The sequence below is a fragment of the Mus caroli genome, chromosome 12 (genome assembly GCF_900094665.2).
Source record: "Mus caroli chromosome 12, CAROLI_EIJ_v1.1, whole genome shotgun sequence".
Classification (NCBI taxonomy): Eukaryota; Metazoa; Chordata; class Mammalia; order Rodentia; family Muridae; genus Mus; species Mus caroli.
The window spans coordinates 36952813-36971076 of NC_034581.1; the positions used below are offsets into that span (position 1 = coordinate 36952813).

General features: G+C 39.6%; 1 protein-coding gene across 7 annotated transcripts in view; it reads left to right on the forward strand.

Annotated features, from left to right (window-relative positions):
* Positions 1-18264, forward strand: part of Dock4 (dedicator of cytokinesis 4) — a 406102-nt gene that overhangs the window by 245647 nt on the left and 142191 nt on the right. For all 7 annotated transcript variants that reach the window (XM_029484743.1, XM_029484748.1, XM_029484747.1 and 4 more), the window contains exons 13-14: positions 7696-7821; positions 17474-17598. In XM_029484743.1, coding sequence (XP_029340603.1) covers positions 7696-7821; positions 17474-17598 — 251 coding nt within the window. The remainder of the gene's footprint in view (positions 1-7695; positions 7822-17473; positions 17599-18264) is intronic.

Consider the following 18264-nt stretch of genomic DNA (forward strand, 5'->3'; position numbering starts at 1 on the left):
TCTGACTTTAAGAGATAATGGGTAGAATGGTTCTTCTTTGGTTGACCTTTATGCCCTTAGTCTGGATTATGTAATAGTTGAGAAAAATTCATACTTATAAAATTTAAACTTGGTGTGTAAAGATAAAACTTATCCTAGCTGAGTAGCCTAAAAATGTAAATATGTAGCCATTGTACATTTAAATGAGTGGGATTCCTGTGCTGGAAAAACATTCACCCAAGATGAGTTATGATAATAACACTAAAGAGTCAGCTGTCACTCAGAAGAAGCAGGTACAGCCAGTGAAGATCACATCCTAGGAGTCCAGAAAAGTATCTGACAAGAAAAGGCTAAGTAGAATTCAGGACAGTCTAATGTAATAACAAGATTTAAAACTAATGCATAAAAATTGCTGATTGAGTTTGTATTCTGCTGACATTACTCTACACACTGGCATAACTCATTTAAAAAAACAAATAAAAATTGTATCATCTTGGTGCTTAAACTCTATGATGGTCCTGGATAGAGTGAAAATTCTTCTTTAATGCTTAGTAAGGGGGTGAGCACAGTTGAAACAAATGAATCAGTTCTCTGAAAATAAAGCTCAATTCCAACAGAATTCTGCACAAAGGGAAAATGAAATGGAAAAATCTGGATAAACACTTAAAAGATATAGAAAAGTGAATGGAAAGGCCAGTATGGGTCTAACAGGGCTTACGGAGGTGGTACAGGTAAAGGAAAAAGTGGCAATATTTGAATGTTAAGGACTGAGGAAATGGAAGCGCTCGGATGAAAGAAGGGAAATCATAAAGCGAGAAGATGCAGTTCAAGCTGTATCTCAATCAGTTACGAAACCACAGAACACTAAAGCCCAAGCTAAAATCCAGGAGGAAAATGCTGCTTACCTCACTGCCCTCCAGTGTAGCATCAGCAATTGTAAAGGTCTGAACATCATAGGAAGTCACAGAATTGCTTTAGGGAAAAGGCCAACTTTGCATCCTACATCTTGCTACATTATACCTTCCAAGTGAGAATGATTCCAATTTCAAGTAAATAGTTCTAATTTCAAATAGAGTCATAGAAACCCTAACATCCATATTCATGGAAAGAAATAGGAATGACCACAAGGGAAAGGAAGACTGAGAACAGGAGCAAAGAAGGACACATGAGAAGAGTGTGCAGGGAGGATGGGAACATGGCCTTACATACACCTAAGCATCAGCAAACAGCACAAGTCAAAAGATGTCCTCTTTAGAGATAGGATGTCTTTCCCCCCTCCACCATTGCAGGAAGAGACATGCACAATTAAATACAGGCTTTAAGTCAATCGTTTGTGTTAATTTTGTTTAAAAGTAGAAATGGAATATAGTATTTCCAGAATCATAGGACAATAGGTAAAATATGAAAACCCAACTCAGAGTCTTTAAAGTCATGGTTTTGCAGTTTTACCTTGTTACATCCACAGCTGTGAGCTATTTGGTTCATTAGAAATGAAGGGGGGGGGGGAAGAAAAAGAAAAATCTAAGTCATTGAAAACCAGTAAGGCAGGAGGATGCCTAGATGGACTTGCCGGCTGAGCATCTGGGGATCTGAAGTTTGTCTCTGGTTCCCTGTTCTGGTTTATATCTGGATAATCCCATCCAAAGCCCTGTGTGATTAGGGACCTTTCCACCTTCGTATCTCTGTTTGTCCCACTTACATCTTGTTCCCACCTTCCAGGTTAGAGCTATGATGTTGATAGATAGCTTTGTCTTGGAACCCTCCACACAGAACTGATCATGCACTCAGTAAACCCTGGGCTCTATATACTGATAAAAAGCCAGGCCTAGTAAATGTTTTCCTCCTGCCTTATTAATTGTATTACTTCCTAAAGTTTTATTTTACTTTAATTGATTTCTGTTTGTTATATTCTATTCTTCCCTCCTCGTCCTCTGCCTCTCTGACCCAAGACAGGGTCTTGTGTGCCCAAGACTAGCTTTGAACTTGCTTCTGTAGCTGAGAACAACCTTGGGTCCTCATTCTCCTGCCTCCGACCTCCTGAGTGCTTGGATTGTGGGTATGGACCACCGAGCATAGGTAAAAAGAGTGCTTTCTCAATGTATGGCACTTGGGAAACGCTTGCAGCTTAGAATGGAACCTAGTTTGTTGGTTTCCGTGGCTGGGGAGAATAAGGGAGAAATGAGTGACAGATCAGTATCCAATAGCAACTCTACGACAGTTGCAGCCACCCCTGCTACCGTTTTCGAGCAATTCCTATCAGGCTTTACCTAAAGAGTTCTGTAAAATTTATGTCATTATGTTTATATTTTGGAGATGGGAACCGAAGCATGGAGAACTCCACATTGAGACGGCATCCTTCAGCCTTCTCATGCACTTTTTTAAATGGCACACTTAATAGCATATCTTTAGCAAATGTTTGTTGTGATTTTCCATTTTGCATTGCTGTGTATTCACAGCTATCTGTTATTTGGTTCATTAGTGACAAAATGGCTGATGTAACCTAAAATCAAATCTGGCTGCTTCTTACAAATCATGCTGTGCTTGCCACTTTCAATATAAAAATGCAGAATTTCATAAGCCTAATAAGAGCCATCTTCTAAAATGAGTTATCTCTAGTCCCCATAAAATGAGAGTCGCCAAACAGTCAGCAGAGCCTTAGCCTTTCTTTATGCTGCTGCTGTTCTCTGAGCATGATAATGAATAATACAGTTTCAGGGTTGATTGGGGTTTGCTTTGTTTGTCTGGTTGGTTGGTTTGTTGTTGTTTGTTTGGTTGTTGTTGTTGATGTTGTTTTTTGGCAAACTCCAGATTAACTAATGACTACGTGTTGGCTTAAAATTACACAGCAGGTCTTTCTAATTGGAGCGCAAATGTTGAGGCTGCCATGCAAGTTCAGGTTGATGATGGTTCTTCTAGTAAGGGCAACATGCCTCCCAGAGCCAGCTCTCTTTGAACATAGTTTTGGGTACTGTTCCTGAGGCTGTTACAAAATGCCTGACAAAATCAACTAAAAAGAAGGTTCATCTTGGCTTGTAATCTCGGAGGGGACTTGATCCATCCTAGCATGATACCAGGAACAGGAAGCCACTGAGTACAGTTGGTCCTCAGTCAGGAAGAGAGATGAATGCAGATGCTAAGCACAATGTCTCCCTTTCCTCTTTATTCAGTGCAAGACATCAGCCCGCTGGTGTGTAGGACATATAATCCACATTCAGGGTCGATCTTCCCTTCTTTAGGTAAACCTCTTTGAAACCACTTTCAAAGCAAATGTGTGTCTCACAAGTGATTCTCAATCTAGTAAGGTTAACAGTGAAGAATAACTTACATCAAGGGCTAGAAAGAAAAAAAAAGAGAGATTGGAAAACATAATTTATTTTCTAAAATTAAAAGTAACTTAGTTCTTTGGCTGATTTTATCGGTTATCATAGAGCTCTGTATAATTTTTCTCTCAACTTAAAAATCTTCTCAGCAATCATTTTCTGTATATTGCACTCATATACTTTGCCCCAACTGTCTTATTGTCTGTTCACTTATACGTATCTTGACTTAGCAATTCCTTAGGACCAGAAATTCTGTGGTATACATCCTTGTATTCTCTCTTCTGCTTCCTCACACCATAAGCTACCTATCCCCATACTGATCATATCAAATAATGGTAAGAATCCAGAAAAGTATACAGACCAAACTCTGGAAGTGATCACCTCTGAGATCAGTAGAATGCCTAGATAGTAAAGTAGCAAAGGATGGAAATAGAAAGCCAATTCCTCTTTTGTGAGCTTCTCACTGGCATGAATGAGTAGCCCTGAAAGATTAAACTAAGCTCTGAATACCTAGAGTGATTAAGAAATTCTCTTTTTTACCCCCTTGGGTTCATTAAATATAATTGACAAATAAAAATATGTATGGGATTACATTGTAAATGTGATCCTGTGATTTATGTTTACATTATGAAATGAGTAAATGAAGGTACTTAATGTATATGTCATCTCACATGCTTGTATTTATTTGTTTGTTTGTTTGTTTGTTTGTTTGTTTTTACGGTGTGGTGAGAACCTTGAAAATCTAAGTGAAATTTTCTATCCTTTCCAGAAGTCTTCGCATGTCCCTCATTCCCCGACCAGCTCTACTTACCCTCAGACAGTCTTCATTCTTCTCCTGTTCTTTTTTTTTTATACATCAGTATGTAAATATTTGTCAAAACTCCCCTTTGTAGTGATGAGCAATTTTTTACCCATTCTGTTGATAGTGTTCTGATGACTAATTTATTCAGTCTGTAGTGGTAAGGTCACAGTAACTAAGGACCACTATAAAAATAACATCAACAATCTCTATGATGGCAAAATAAATAGAAATGTCATGATGTTTCTGTGGAGCTGCTCCTTGTGGCCCAGCTGCTGGCACCATGTGTTGTCTTTTTATTTTAGTTTGTTTGCTGAAATTATACACTTGCTTCATTGTTGGGGCCAGCCAGCAACTCACATATCCGGGTTCGAGCCTGGAAGGCATCTTGGAACTGAAAGAAAAGAGGGAGCCTAGGTTGAGAAATAATGGAACCAAGACAACTAGTCTGCTCAAGGTTCAAATGTTTAATGGCGGACACACTTTATAAAGGAGGGGGGAAAGTCCATTCCTGCCAATTCATTCTTGAAGCCTGGAACCAGCTGCAGGTGATAACGTGCAGGATAGGGAATAGCTCTGGGGCCTCTCAGCAGGTAGCAGTATCTTGAAGAGGAACAGCGAAAGTGGCTCAAAAGTGATCTAGGGAAGAAGGTTCCACCCTAGACAATCTCCCTAGTGGCAGCAAGGTCAAGTTCTGGCTCAGCCTGCTTCAGGCTTGTGGGAGGCTACACTTCATAGCTGAGAACAACTTTGAGTTTCTTCCTCATCCTTTTACCTCCACTTCCTCAGTGCTCAGATTGAGGGTATGGATCACCAAGGCTGGATAAAAGGAGTACTTACTTAATATATGGCTACAGGGAAACTTGTGGAACTGGGGAGAGAACCTAGTCTGTTTTCATAGCGTAGTTGTTCTGTAGTGGAGAGTTGTAGTTTGTGGGAAAGCCTAACTGTTTGGAGCAGAGCATGTGTCTTGTAGCCAGTCCTTCCATTCAGTTGACTTTTCCACTTCTTGATTGTGAATTCTTCATTCTGGAGAACATGGGTCAACCGCAAATGACAATTACTGCCCCCACTAGCACCAATTTTTGTCACTAGGATAGTGAAATTAACCAGAGTTAGGACTTTTTTCTCTATTTTTCTAATTTCTAGAATGTATCCAGCATGTAAGTGATTTTCCTTTTCCCATCCTGTCTTCTCTAGGTTTCCCCCATCACTTTGGAGTTCCCTTCTGACATCCACTAGCTAGCTGGCTGCCCCCGGCCTGCTGCCTTCTTGACACCCTTCAGTCTTTTGCCCTCCCTTCTCCATGTCACTTGCTCTCTAGACATCAATGCATCTCCTGTGCATTATTGCTCTCCCTCCATCCATTTCTCTCCTGACAGGGTACTTTCTCTTTCCCACATCTTCTTTAATTTCTCCAGGATGCCATTTTTTTTTTTTTTTTTTTTTTTTGGTATCTAATTCTCTAGAAAGAATTCACTTTTTGTTTTTGTTCTTTTTTTTTTTTAAAGGAGGTATTGAAGGAGGAAGGAAGTGTGAAAGGGGAAGAGACTGAAGGCTAAATAAATGCGGCACCCATTGGATAAACAGGAATCCTAGTCAGTTTTGCCCATTCCCCCTCCTATCCTGAAAATGATAGTCTATGTTTTTTAATTCTTGCAGAGATTTCCCCTGTCTTTCTTTGTATTTGCCACATGGTGCTGCAAGTGTCCCAGATCAGGCCCTTCCACAGACATCCTGATAAAATGATTGTCATTTGAAAAATATAATAGAATCTCAAGATCTATGTCAACTCCCTCACTCTCTAAGAATTCTGGGACTTTTGAACAGTGCCTTCCCCAGCAGGAATCATTGTTTTATGAAACTGTGTGTGGCACATGTGGGTCTTCTACACACTCCAGCTCCTGGTGACGCTGCTGGTGATGTTGTGGGAATTGAAGGCTAAAGGACAATAGTGGGAAATGAACAGCCTGTGATGACTCGATGGGGCAGTGGGGGCCTGGAGTTAGGAAGAAGAGCTGCTAGGTCAGAGAGATTAGAACCCGTGCTGCCTGGTGTTTGTTCCCTGGCCGAAGAGTTTTGAAAGGAATCTGATTGTCCTATGAAGTATCCTGAAGCTGCTCTGAGGGTTGCCATCCATCCACTAGTCCAGATGGCTGGCTTCTTTCTAACTTCAGTCCTCATGACTATGGAAGGGCTGATCATCCTCCTCTTCTGCTACATATGAGCTGGGTCAGGTGGGATAAAGAAGGGAGAGTTCCAGAGAAGTGGAGAGCAGGGACAAAGTGTTGAAGCCTGCTAGACTTCACTCCCAAAGCCCTTCTCTGAGGCACACGTCCTATGAGACAAGCCCAAGGCAGGGCTTCCTTTCTAGTTCTTGTCTTCCTTATGACCCCTGTTTTAAAACAAACAAGTCAACAAAACACCTCTCACTATTCTGTATTTTTCATACTGTTTATGGAGAATAAAAGGAAAACCCTCATGGGCCTGTGTTGCACATAAGGTTTGCAGGGTTTTTTTCCAGTGTAATTGAGGTTATTTGTATATCGTTTTTTAGAGAGCATTGTAGTACTGTAAATGAATGACTGAGTTATTCAGGACAAATAATGTTTTAGATTAAAGGTCATCTGTAGATGGCTGTATTATCTTCTTTACTCTATTATCCTGCCTCACTTTAGACTGAGTGCAGGTTTTTTTTTTTTTAAAAATGGCTCACTTTTTTAAAAGAAAAAAAAAAGTCACTCGGAGAGGTTTCATTTTCTCCTGCTGATACAGGGGAGAGGGTTTTTGTCTTTTTTGTTTTAAAAATGAGGAAAAGAGGAGGGAATTGAAGACGATGCTGTGTCTTTGAAGTGATAGACTAGCATTTCCCCATTAGTCTCCTTTTTGTTGCTCCTGCCTTAGAATTGAGAAAATTACATATGAAGTAAACGTCCTCTTCTGCATGTCCTGCTGTGATAATGTCGCTGTAATTGGGATAAAGAAGAAAAACAGATAATTTTAAACTGACTGGATTCCTTCTTGTTTGTCAAAGTATCCTGTGTCTTAATAAATTCTCAGAAAATCATGCCACTTTAAGTCTCTGTATTTTATCAAATTAAGAATGTAGCCTTGATATTATTCCAATTACTTTTGTTGCTTTAATGTCAAGAAAAGTCTTTTTTTTTTTTTTTTTCAAAAAACAAACCTCTTGAATGCCTATATCTTAAGGTTTGTTTCCTGGCTTGTACTATTTGATAGATCATATTGAGGCATTGTAGGGTTGAGAAAGGGTAAGGCTCTAATTTGATTTCATTGCCCATTATCTTTCTGGAGAGTAAGTACTGCCAAAGAGGCACATTCTGACAGCCAGGGCGCCATGGCTAGAAACCTGCCTCCCATTCTTAACCTCCTGCCAGTGATTCTCCAGTTCCTAGAAACTGGGAAACTCCAGTGTCGATGTTGGAAGAGTGTTACCTACAGATCCTTCCTAGTCTCTATCAATTCTGTGTGGCTAGTAAAACCTCATACGTTAAGCTTGAGCTTGTGGGGGCCGCACTCGCTTCTTAGGGACCACGGGTCACTTATGGTAACTGGCGTGTCTCTCCTCTGTTTCAGGATTAGCAGTTTCCCTCCAACTGTTACACGGAGACATTGAACAGATCAGAAGAGAATACTCCTCAGTGTTCTCTCACGGAGTGTCCATAACGCGGAAGCTGGGTTTTTCTGACATTATCATGCCTGGTAGGTGACTCGGTGTGCCCCACAATGGTGAAGGATGCGCATGGTCTCTGCTTTGTCATTTGAGGAAATTGTCACATTGTCAGCTTTGAAGTGTTCCTGGGGGCCTGTGGGAAAACTAAGCGAGGTGAGTGGTAAAGAGCAAATGAAAAAGTGTTATCTGAAATGACGTAACTCTGAGGACCATGGCGGTATTTCTTTTATGACTGCAATAACAGTGAAAGCTGAGATCCCATCCAAAAATATATGATCTCTTTGTGGAGAAGTTTAGGTCATGTTAGGTGATATCCTCTTAGGTCTTCCTATTCTTCGTTTGGTTTTTGTTTCTAAACATGGAGAACAGTATAAGCACAAAAGAAGGTGAGTTATATGTAGAGGATCAAAATATGATAAAAATATATGCTTAAAAAGTCATGCCCAATGAAGACCAACTTGCTTGAGAGTATTAAAAGGTGTTGAAGAGGATCTACACATCTGAATAGTAAAGGAGGTGGTGATGAAGGTGGAAGAGATGAGGGGTGAGCAGAAGATATAACAATAAAGCTGTAATATTTGATTTCTTCACCAAACAGACATTTTCAGTACCTCTTTAAAGATAAAATCTTTTAATATGGCTTTTTAATTTTTTTTTTATTATTACACAGTAGGGTCTTCAGAGCTGATGATTCCAGCCTTCCCCAAGTTACAACTCCAAGGGACAACGCCAAGGCTGGCTCTAAGACCTAGCAGACCTGCCTAGAAAAGACCCCAAACATTCTGTATCGCCCACTGTCCCATTTACTGATCTCTTGATTGAAATTCATTCCTGCAGGGAAGGCTGGCATTGCAGCTTGGAAGGTTTTGTGGAATGACCTGGCCCAGTCATCTTTCGCATCTTGCAGGACTGTTGTGGAAAATGACTGTTTATAGATCTGTTTACGTGGTGACATGCTATCCAGTGGCTCCTGCAACCGTTCATTTATTTCCCTAGTTGCTATAAATAACTGGTATTTCCTCCTTAACAAAAAAGAAAAGCATTCATCCCACTGGGAAGCAAATTGATGGGCAAATCTAATATAAAAAACATATTTAGAGCAGAATGTGGCCAGCTGCTGGGAGAATTCCTCATCTTGGTCCCTGGGCTATATCACTAAGGAATGGAAAAATATGAAATGGGACTTCTCTGGCTGAAGAACTGTCTGGGTGGCTCAGTGTTTATGTAGCTTTTGTCTGGCTTTAATGATGGGAGGAGCTGAGAATGAGGCTTGCTTCTGCCTCTTGCTGGCAGAGCTCTGTAATGTATGGTTCATACTCTCCAAGCAAACATTCCTTCCAGACAGACACATCTCTGCTTGCCATGAGCCTGCAAGAAAGCTTTTGAAAACCCATTTCATCATTTCCTCTTTTTTTTTTTTTTTCTTTTCTTCCTTGACCTCTTACTATTCCAACCAAGCTGGAGATAAGAGCAATGCATGTAGGTTCCTAACCATCAGAGTACAGCTGTCAGACTCACTGGAATGTATACAGTGACAAATAGTCACTGCTCTGCTGTCCTTTGTTGCTTTCAAACTAACCAGTGGCTTAGTGAAAACTTGAGTTGAATGTTCCAGTGAGGAAATATTTATGAATAACATTTCTGGTCACAGTGCCTGTGGACCATCTGCAGGCATGGCCCCTCCTATCTCATTTCCTAGACTGTCCTTCAGACTTTATTTGTATCGAGTATTCTGATGGGGCCAGAACAGGTGAGGCCCACCTTACACCAAGAGGATCAGGTTCATTAACACAGACACACAGTCTGTCTGCAAAATGAGACAGAAATGGACACAGAACTTTATTCAGGTCCATAGGATATCATCAGTGCTTCTTTTTGAAACTGGAAGACCTGGAAGCAGAAGTCCATTCCTAGCCATTGCTGTTGAACAGCTCATGACTTATTGCCTCATATTAAGGTGGAAGAGGGAGTGGCTGCCTTTGTGCTTTCAAGCCTGTGGATCAGACCCTGAGCGCCTATTGTTTTAACTATTCATTTGTTGTTGTTGTTATTAATTATTTTAATATACTGATTTCTGGCTACAAAAAGTCTTTTTCTAAGATGACTTATCATTGTGATATACAAACCAAATACTATCTCTAAGGGAAATTTCATGCTACAGTCTCTAGTGGAGGACAGCTAAAAAAATTTTTTTTTTAATTTTAGTTTTTTCTTATTCACTTTACATCCTGCTCACTGCCCCCTTTCCTGGTCACCCACTCTCTCTTCCTCTTCTCCTCTGAGTAGAAGGGAGCCCCCTGGTATCCTCCCACTCTGGCACTTCAAATCTCTGTGATGCTAGGCTCATTCTCTCCCTCTGAGGCTAGACAAGGCAGCCCAGCTAGAAGAACATATCCCACATATGTGTTTTTGGGACAGCCCCTGCTCTAGTTGTTCAGAAACCACATGAAGACCAAGCTGACATCTGCTATGTATGTGCAGGGAGGCCTAGATCCACCAATCCAACACCCTTTCATGTTAAAAGTATTAGAGAAATCAGAGATACAGGATACATACCTAAATATAATCAAAACAATATGCAGCAAGCCAATAGCCATCATCAAACTAAATGAAGCAAATCCACTCAAATCAGGGACAAGACAAGGCCGTCAACTTTTTTTTCTATCTATTCAATATAGTACTTGAAGTTCTAGCCAGAGCAATAAGACAACTAAAGGGGATGAGGGGATACAAGTTGGAAAGGAAGAAGTTAAAGTATCACTATTTGCAGATGATAGGATAGTATACATAAGCGACTCCAGAAATTTTACCAGAGAACTCCTACAACTGATAAGTACCTTCAGCAAAGTGGCTGGATACAAAATTAAGTCAAGGCTATTAGTAGCCCTCCTTCATACAAATGATAAATGGGCCAAGAGAGAAATTACGGAAACAACACCCTTTACAATAGCCACAAATAATATAAAATACCTTGGTGTAACTCCAACAAAGAAAGTGAAAGATCTCTATGACAGCAAAATATTTAAATCACTGCTCTCCACAAAAATGTAGGGTGAGCCCAAATGTAATTTCAAATAATGAGTAGCCACTGCTTAAGAAGAAATAAGAAGTGGTAAAATTAATTTTAGCAGCATATGTTATTTAGCTCAGTGCATCCCAAAATATTATCTTGGTAGGTAATCCACATGAAAATTTTCTAATGAGTTATTCACACTGTTTTCCAGTCTCAGTCTTTGCAAGCTGCTGAGTACTGGACTTTGATGTATCTTTCTCTCTATAGCCAAGTCACAGTTCAATTGCTCAGTTGCCACATGGAAACAGTTACTATATTGGACAGCCTGGCCCTAAATGTCTTAACAGACCCCATGCAAACCAGGCCCAGGCCATCTGGAGTATGAGGAAGGTCTGGGTTCCACAAGACGTCTTGGAACAGCTCTCTTGATGTGTCTGGTAGGTCATAAGAGGCTGGCTCTTCCCCTCTGCACACCCCTTAAGCGCTCACTTCTTCTTACTCTAGGTTTATATTGTAGGTGAATCTGTCATTGTCTTTATCATGATCCCTTGACTTCATCTTCTTGGCTTATGTCCTGTTCCCTGGAGACGAGCTCCCACAGAGTGATTGGTTAAACTGTCAAGTTTTGCTAGAGAAAACATCATTAACACTTTCTGGGGCTTTCTGTAAATCTTTCAGAAATTCTAATTCTAAAGAGAATTAAGTGTAACTGCCAAGGTGTTAGGAGGACAAGGGCACTGAGATCTAGAGACTAATTTTGATATTGAACTTAAGATTTATTTACATTTATTTTCCAAATAACTTGGTGATTTATAGGTCTAGGATAATAATAGAATAAATGTTTCCATAGTGTTTCTTTAAAAAAAAAGGAATTTCATTCTTTTAAATATTGGCATTATGTTTTGCTACTTACTGGTAAAGAAGCGCATGGGTCAGATAGAATGAATCCTACAGTAATCCTCGTTTGGGAGAAAATAGATTAGATGAATAGAAATTAGTATGACATGATTTAATCTTACTTAAAAATGTATTACACTTGGTCAAGATCCCTCATGCCTCTCATCCCAGGTACTTGAGACCTGAGGAAGGAAGGATCACAAATTCAGGGTCTGCCTAATATTGTAAAAGTGTTTTCCAAATTTAACTAAAGTTCACTATGCTTTGGTTGGAGTCACAAAGATTCTTGGTCACATTAGAGCCATCACTTATGTTGGATATGAACCCCTAGTCACATGGAGAGATGGTATACTTTCAGTCAGAAGATGTCAGTGACTAGAGAGAGATGGAGGATTTCCTTCCAGCCACAGGTCAGACCAGACCCAGGGATTGACATTAATATTTCAAGATTGGCCTGAGCAATTCCTTGGTCAAGTGTCCTGTGGTGACAGCAGCTGAATTCTTTATTCAGAGAGTTACCAGTAGCACTTTACATACACATCTTAATCTCTACACGTCAGTTTCATCTATCAAATGGAATGGTTAGTGCCTTCCTCTGAATGCAAGGCAAGATCTAGGTAGACATTCAAGAGCTTTATGAAGAAGCCAACTCATAGCAGCCATTTAGTAACATGAGCTGCTGTTGTTCATGCTGCTGGAACTACTACTGTAGAGGAATAGCCATATCTAAAACTGCTAAGACCTAAGTGTTTGAGACCCTAGAGGTGTGTTAGGATTTTCAAATTTTTCCATAGGGCCACACACTTTTAATATGAGCCCTTGGGAGGAGACAGAGGCAGGTGAATCTCTGTGAGTCTGAGGTCAGCCTGGTCTATATAGTTACAGATCAGCCAAGGCTATACAGTGAGATCTTGTCTCAAAAAAATTAAATTAAATTAAATTAAATTAAAAGAAAGAAAGAAAGAAAATTCTAGGTCATTTGCATATTTTTTCTTCTTAACAGAGGGACAGCTTTTCTCTAATTCCATAAACTTTAAATGTTCAGATAAAGAGCTGGGCTGGCCCTGCGAAAGCACTATACATGATAGAGCTGTCATGCATTTTATGTCTGTGTCCAGAGCAAATCCAGGACAGCATAGAGGACCCAGGAGTGAATCCTCTGACAGAGATCTTGCTCATTTTCTTCAAATGATCAATTATCCTATTGACTTCATCCACCGAAGTGCTTTGTTCCCACTAATGTGTCCTTACCCTTTTCTTACCTACAATATTTTGAGAACTCTGTAGGTGTGCACAGGCCAGTGGGCTTGCTATAGAGAAGAGAAAGCAATTAATCCGAAAGATGTGAGGTCTTAATAAACACTGTTACAAACATAGCTGCTCACACTGGCACTGTGACTCCGTTTCATACTTTACAGCTTGTCTTTTAATTACCCAAGATGCTTTTCTAACACCAGTTGGGCTCATTAGTTTTCTCCAGAGTCTTCAAGTACATTGATTTTAATTAGCACTTGTTTCAACTTTCTCATTCTGCATATTTTGGCAAAATGTGGCACCTTGTGGTATTGGAACATAGCAAGTTGCAAAATTCCTGGAGAGAGGCATATGTAGAATGCCACCAGAAGAAGCTGTCTTCTCATCAAGTGTTAGTTCTGCAGTGGAATCTCATTTAATCTAAAGGATTTGCAAAAGTTGGGAGGAGGGTGTCACAGGCATGGGAACAGTTTAGGAGCAGAATATTAAAGCGTGTGTATAAGGTTTTTCCTTTTTAAAAAAAAAATAGTGGTATTTGTTCTTTCAAAGTGTTAAACATTTCTATAATGTATATTGATCACATCTCTCCTACTACTTTCCTCTTACTCCCTGTAGTGTCTCTACCCTGCTCACCTTCCAACTTCATTTCTGTTTTTATTTTTAGTTTTGATTAATAAACCCTTGATCCAGTTCATGCTGCCCATATACACGTGGGGGCAAGGTCATCCACTGGGGCATGAACAGCCTATCAGGAGCCACAGCCACAAAGGAAAGTGACCCTTCCTCTCTCAACAGCCATTAACTTGCAAACAGTTCCTCCAATACAACAGAGTGAAGTCCCCTTCCATGCAGGACTTTTGACCGGCTTGATCTGCTAAAGTATGGATGTACTCTATTCTAGAAGTTCCTTTATAAGTCATAGAAACACCATTATAACAAAGGTATTGTAGGGGCCAGCAAGATGGCCCAGGAGGGAACAGTGCTTACATAAAGACTAATAACCTGAATTTCACCCTTATAATCCATGTAAAGGTAGAAAGACAGAAAGACAGAAAGATTGTCCTCTGAACTCCACATGTGCATCATGGCACGACCCCTCCCAACTAATGATACTACTACTGCTACTATTAATAATAATAATTAATAATGTGAAATTGAAGTTTTAAAGTATGCTGTCTAATGCCTTTCTTCTCTTCACCTCTGCCTTTATTTCCCTACTATTTTTATAACACAGAAACTAGAGTCCCAGGGGTTTATATTGTCCACTCTAGACTTAGTTCACAGACTAATGGAGGTAGAAGGCCTTGAGGTCCTTATTCTGCTTGTCTATGACCCTAAAGGCCTTAGGCATATTTGAATTCAAGTATTTCTTTTGTAGTAAAGGAAAAGAAGAATCCAGATATCATGAGTTCAGTTGTCTTTGAGAATTGACTTGAGGATCTAACATCTTTTATTACCTTGCTCTTTTGTTGAAATACACCACTCTACTTTGTTCTTCTCGTCAGGGCCTCTTTTGCTAGCATGATAAAATTATCACTCCTCTGTCTCCAGTGAGTACTGTCTCTCGTTTTCATCTCCTTGAGATCTACAACACTAACCACTGGTAACATACTTCCCATTTTACAATTATTAAAAATCTGACTCGTGAGGATCAGGGAGATGACTCTGTGGGTCCAATGCTTGCTTTCCTTAGAAGCATAAGAAACTAAATCCAGATCCCTAGCACGGGCTTGGTAGCATGCACCTGTATCTCCAGCTTAGGGGTAGTGAGACAGGAGGGCTTGCTGTGAGGTCATGCTAGCTAAAATACAAGCTCTGCATTCAGTGGACACCCAATCACAAAGTGAGGTGGAGGGTGATACCTATGACTGGCTTCCATGCATGCACACACAGTTGCACACATGGATTCACCACATACAACATGGACACAAAGACCTCACTCAATCAATATGGAGCTTCTGCTCTGTTCAGTGTGGCATGCGCTGGGTCTAGGATAGAGTATCTACACATAGGAAATACCCACAGAGCTTTGCGAAGAGCGGAGAGAGAACAGTATGTTACTAGCAGTGCATCCCCTGGCCTTCCAGGATTTGAGCCTACCCTACAGACATTAGAACACACCTTTCAAACCTCCCTCATCGCTTTTGCCTTGCTGAAGATGGAATGTCTGCATTTCCACTAGAGGAGAAAAAACACACCGAGTCTGAAAACGTTGTCATGATAGTGAATCCTTTTGTGTATTGGAAAGATTAATCACTCTCTATGAGAAATTCTCAAGGTAAAAAGCCCTGTGGCTAGATCTCCTGCCAATCAGCATGTGGCTTATAGTCTCTGAGGCGTGTTACTTATGCCATGAAGCAAGAAAATTGTTAGCTAAAATCTTTAAAGTATCTTGGTTTAAATATTGTTATCTTATTTGCCAGACCTGTTAGTAAGAAAAGTGTTGTCAAAAATAGCCTTCCATACAGCTCACTGAACAAATATGTGCAGTCCACACTAGACTTTGTATCAAGATTTTCATTCAGACAAAAAAAAATGGCTTATTTGTTGTAGACTTTGTGATGGAATTTCTAAACTAAATATCACTAAAGGAGTGATTGTATGTAAAGAATATATACACATATATACATATATACTTTATGTGTATATATGTATACATATAAGTATATAAATACATATATACTTTGTAGTCTCACTTTATATATTACTATTTAAATTTAACCATTCATCAGATTCAGTGATCTTAGAATTGAAAACATTCAATATGGACAAACTTTTTCTTTCTAATTATTTTTCTCTAAACAATGCAACACTGGAACTATGAACATTGTATTGGATAGAAGTAACATGAATTCAAACATGCTAAAAGATGTATATCAGTTCTACACAAATAATTATATTGGTTTGTGTAAGGAAGTTGAGCATTTGTGCATTTTGGTATATGTGAGGGTCCCTGGAACCATCTTCGTTGTAATGAGATCAGTTGTGAAAGAGCTCGTAAACTTGTGAAACTTTTGATCCCCTGTCTAGAAATTGAAAAGTGTGGAAGCAGTTAAACCAAAAACTTTGATAAAATATAATTTTTCAGGGAGGGGTAACAATATAATCCTACTAAGGAGCCTTGGCTGGCCTAGAACTTGCTTTGTAGAACAAGGTTGGTCTTAAACTCTTAGAGATCTACCTGCTTCCGTGGATCCAAGTGCTTTGATTAAAGATATGTGCCACCCCACATGTCTATATATAATCTTAACTGTGTTGAAATGCATTGCTTTTCTCCAGAATTGGTAAGCTCATTGTTTTCTGAAGTTGTCTTTCATGAGCTGTATGAGAAGTCTAAAATTCAGGAGACCTCTCTATCAACTGTTCCTCTAAGATGTGCTGTATGTACTCTTTGAAAGGGAAGTTAAGGGATGATGCTTCTTTGACCTTACACAGTTCATCTTTTTTATGCCTATCTGTGTCCTGTCAGCAAGGGGATCACTGTAAGCAAATGTCTGTGGAAGAAGGTAACTGGACATATTGTCTACCCCCTGGTTTTGGAGAACTGGGCAGCTTCTTTTAACAGCTTTAACCAGGAAATTTTACAAAGTTCCCAGCTGCAGATGTGTGTGTGTGTGTGATTATTTTTCCTTCTAGTGATTTGATTCCTTGTAGGAAATTTGTTAATTTGTTTGTTTGAAAGTTCTGTTAAATAAGCTGAGATGCCGGCCCTTCCCGTCACTCTCTAGTTCTTGTGATTTGCCTACTAACTTTACTCCCAGTCCTTTTCTTCTAAGTTTTCTAGTTGGCTTTAGTTTTTGTTTCCTGGAGTAATAAGAAAGGGGCAATATTATAAAACAACCAAAGTTGTATACATCACCAAGGTAAACATACAGGTGATTTTTGTATATCTTGACGTGGTTTGAATCTAGGCTCTTTCTCATTTGTTTTATAGTATGGTATAATCTGCATGGTGTGAAATAGCACACTGAGTTTGTGCGGCTGAGTATGCCACATCTGTTCCCATGCAATAATCTGGACTCTTCCAGCAGTGAGGTCATTCTTGTCCATGAGTCTTGGAAAAAGTTTTCTGCTGTAATTCTTCTCTTTGCAGGTCCTGCCATTGCATTCTGTTTAGGTCTTTCTTTCCTCTAAGGAGCCACATGACTATAAAATAATTATACAGGCTTCGGAGAGCTATCACCACTAGGCTGTCATTTTTAGTCACACCTCATAAATGAAATGAAGGAAATATTGGGAAACGGTGAGACAGCTCCCTCGTCCTCAGCCACCTCATTTGTCTCCTGAATGCCCATTTGCTGCACTGCAGCACCAGAGTCCCAGAGCCCAGCCTGTATCCTCCTCCAGTGTTGATAAGCAGCCAGGGTAGAGACTGTTTTATAAAAGCGTAAATGCCTTGAGACTTTTATATGTGTGATGTAACAATAACCATGTGTTTTTACAAACTAACATTTCTCTTGGTAGAATATTACATGTCCTAATATATGTAACATGCTCTTGGTTTCATTTTTCAACAGGTGAAATGAGGAATGATTTATATATCACCGTAGAAAGGGGGGAATTTGAGAAAGGAGGCAAGAGTGTGGCCAGAAATGTGGAAGTTACAATGTTTATTGTAGACAGTAATGGTCAGCCCTTAAAGGTAAGTTCATTCTGGACAGCCATTGGTCTGACAACCCTTGCTTGGCTTCATCTCTACCTGTGATCATTTAACTTCTCAGTTGCCAGTGTTTTCTTTTCTAACTCTATGTAGGCTTTTTATTTTCTTTTTAAAAAGTTCATTAAGGGGCCAGAGAGATGGCTCACTGGTTAAAAGCACTCAGAGGTCCTGAGTTCAATTCCCAGCACCCACATGGTGGCTCACAACCATCTGATGCTCTCCTCTCATACAGTCATACATTTAAACAGAACACTCACATTATATATATATATATATATACACACACACACATGGAACATGCTATATATATAAATGGAAACGGTGTTTTCACTTTCCTGACTATGTATACCAATAATTTTATTACAATAGTCATTCCTTAAATACAGTATTTTAGTATCATTTAATTTTTTTCTTACTTTTTTTTTGTTCTGGCAATTGGGGAAAAACAAAACAACAACAACAAGAAAAAAAAAGCCAAGCAGAATAAAAGAAACAAACAAATAAAAACTATTTAGCTTGCTGGCTCAGGCCTTTAATCCCAGCACTTGGGAAGCAGAGATAAGCAGATCTGAGTACGAGGTCAGCCTGATCTACAGAGTGAATTCCAACAGCCAAGGCTGCACACAGAAACCCTGTCTCGAAAAACAA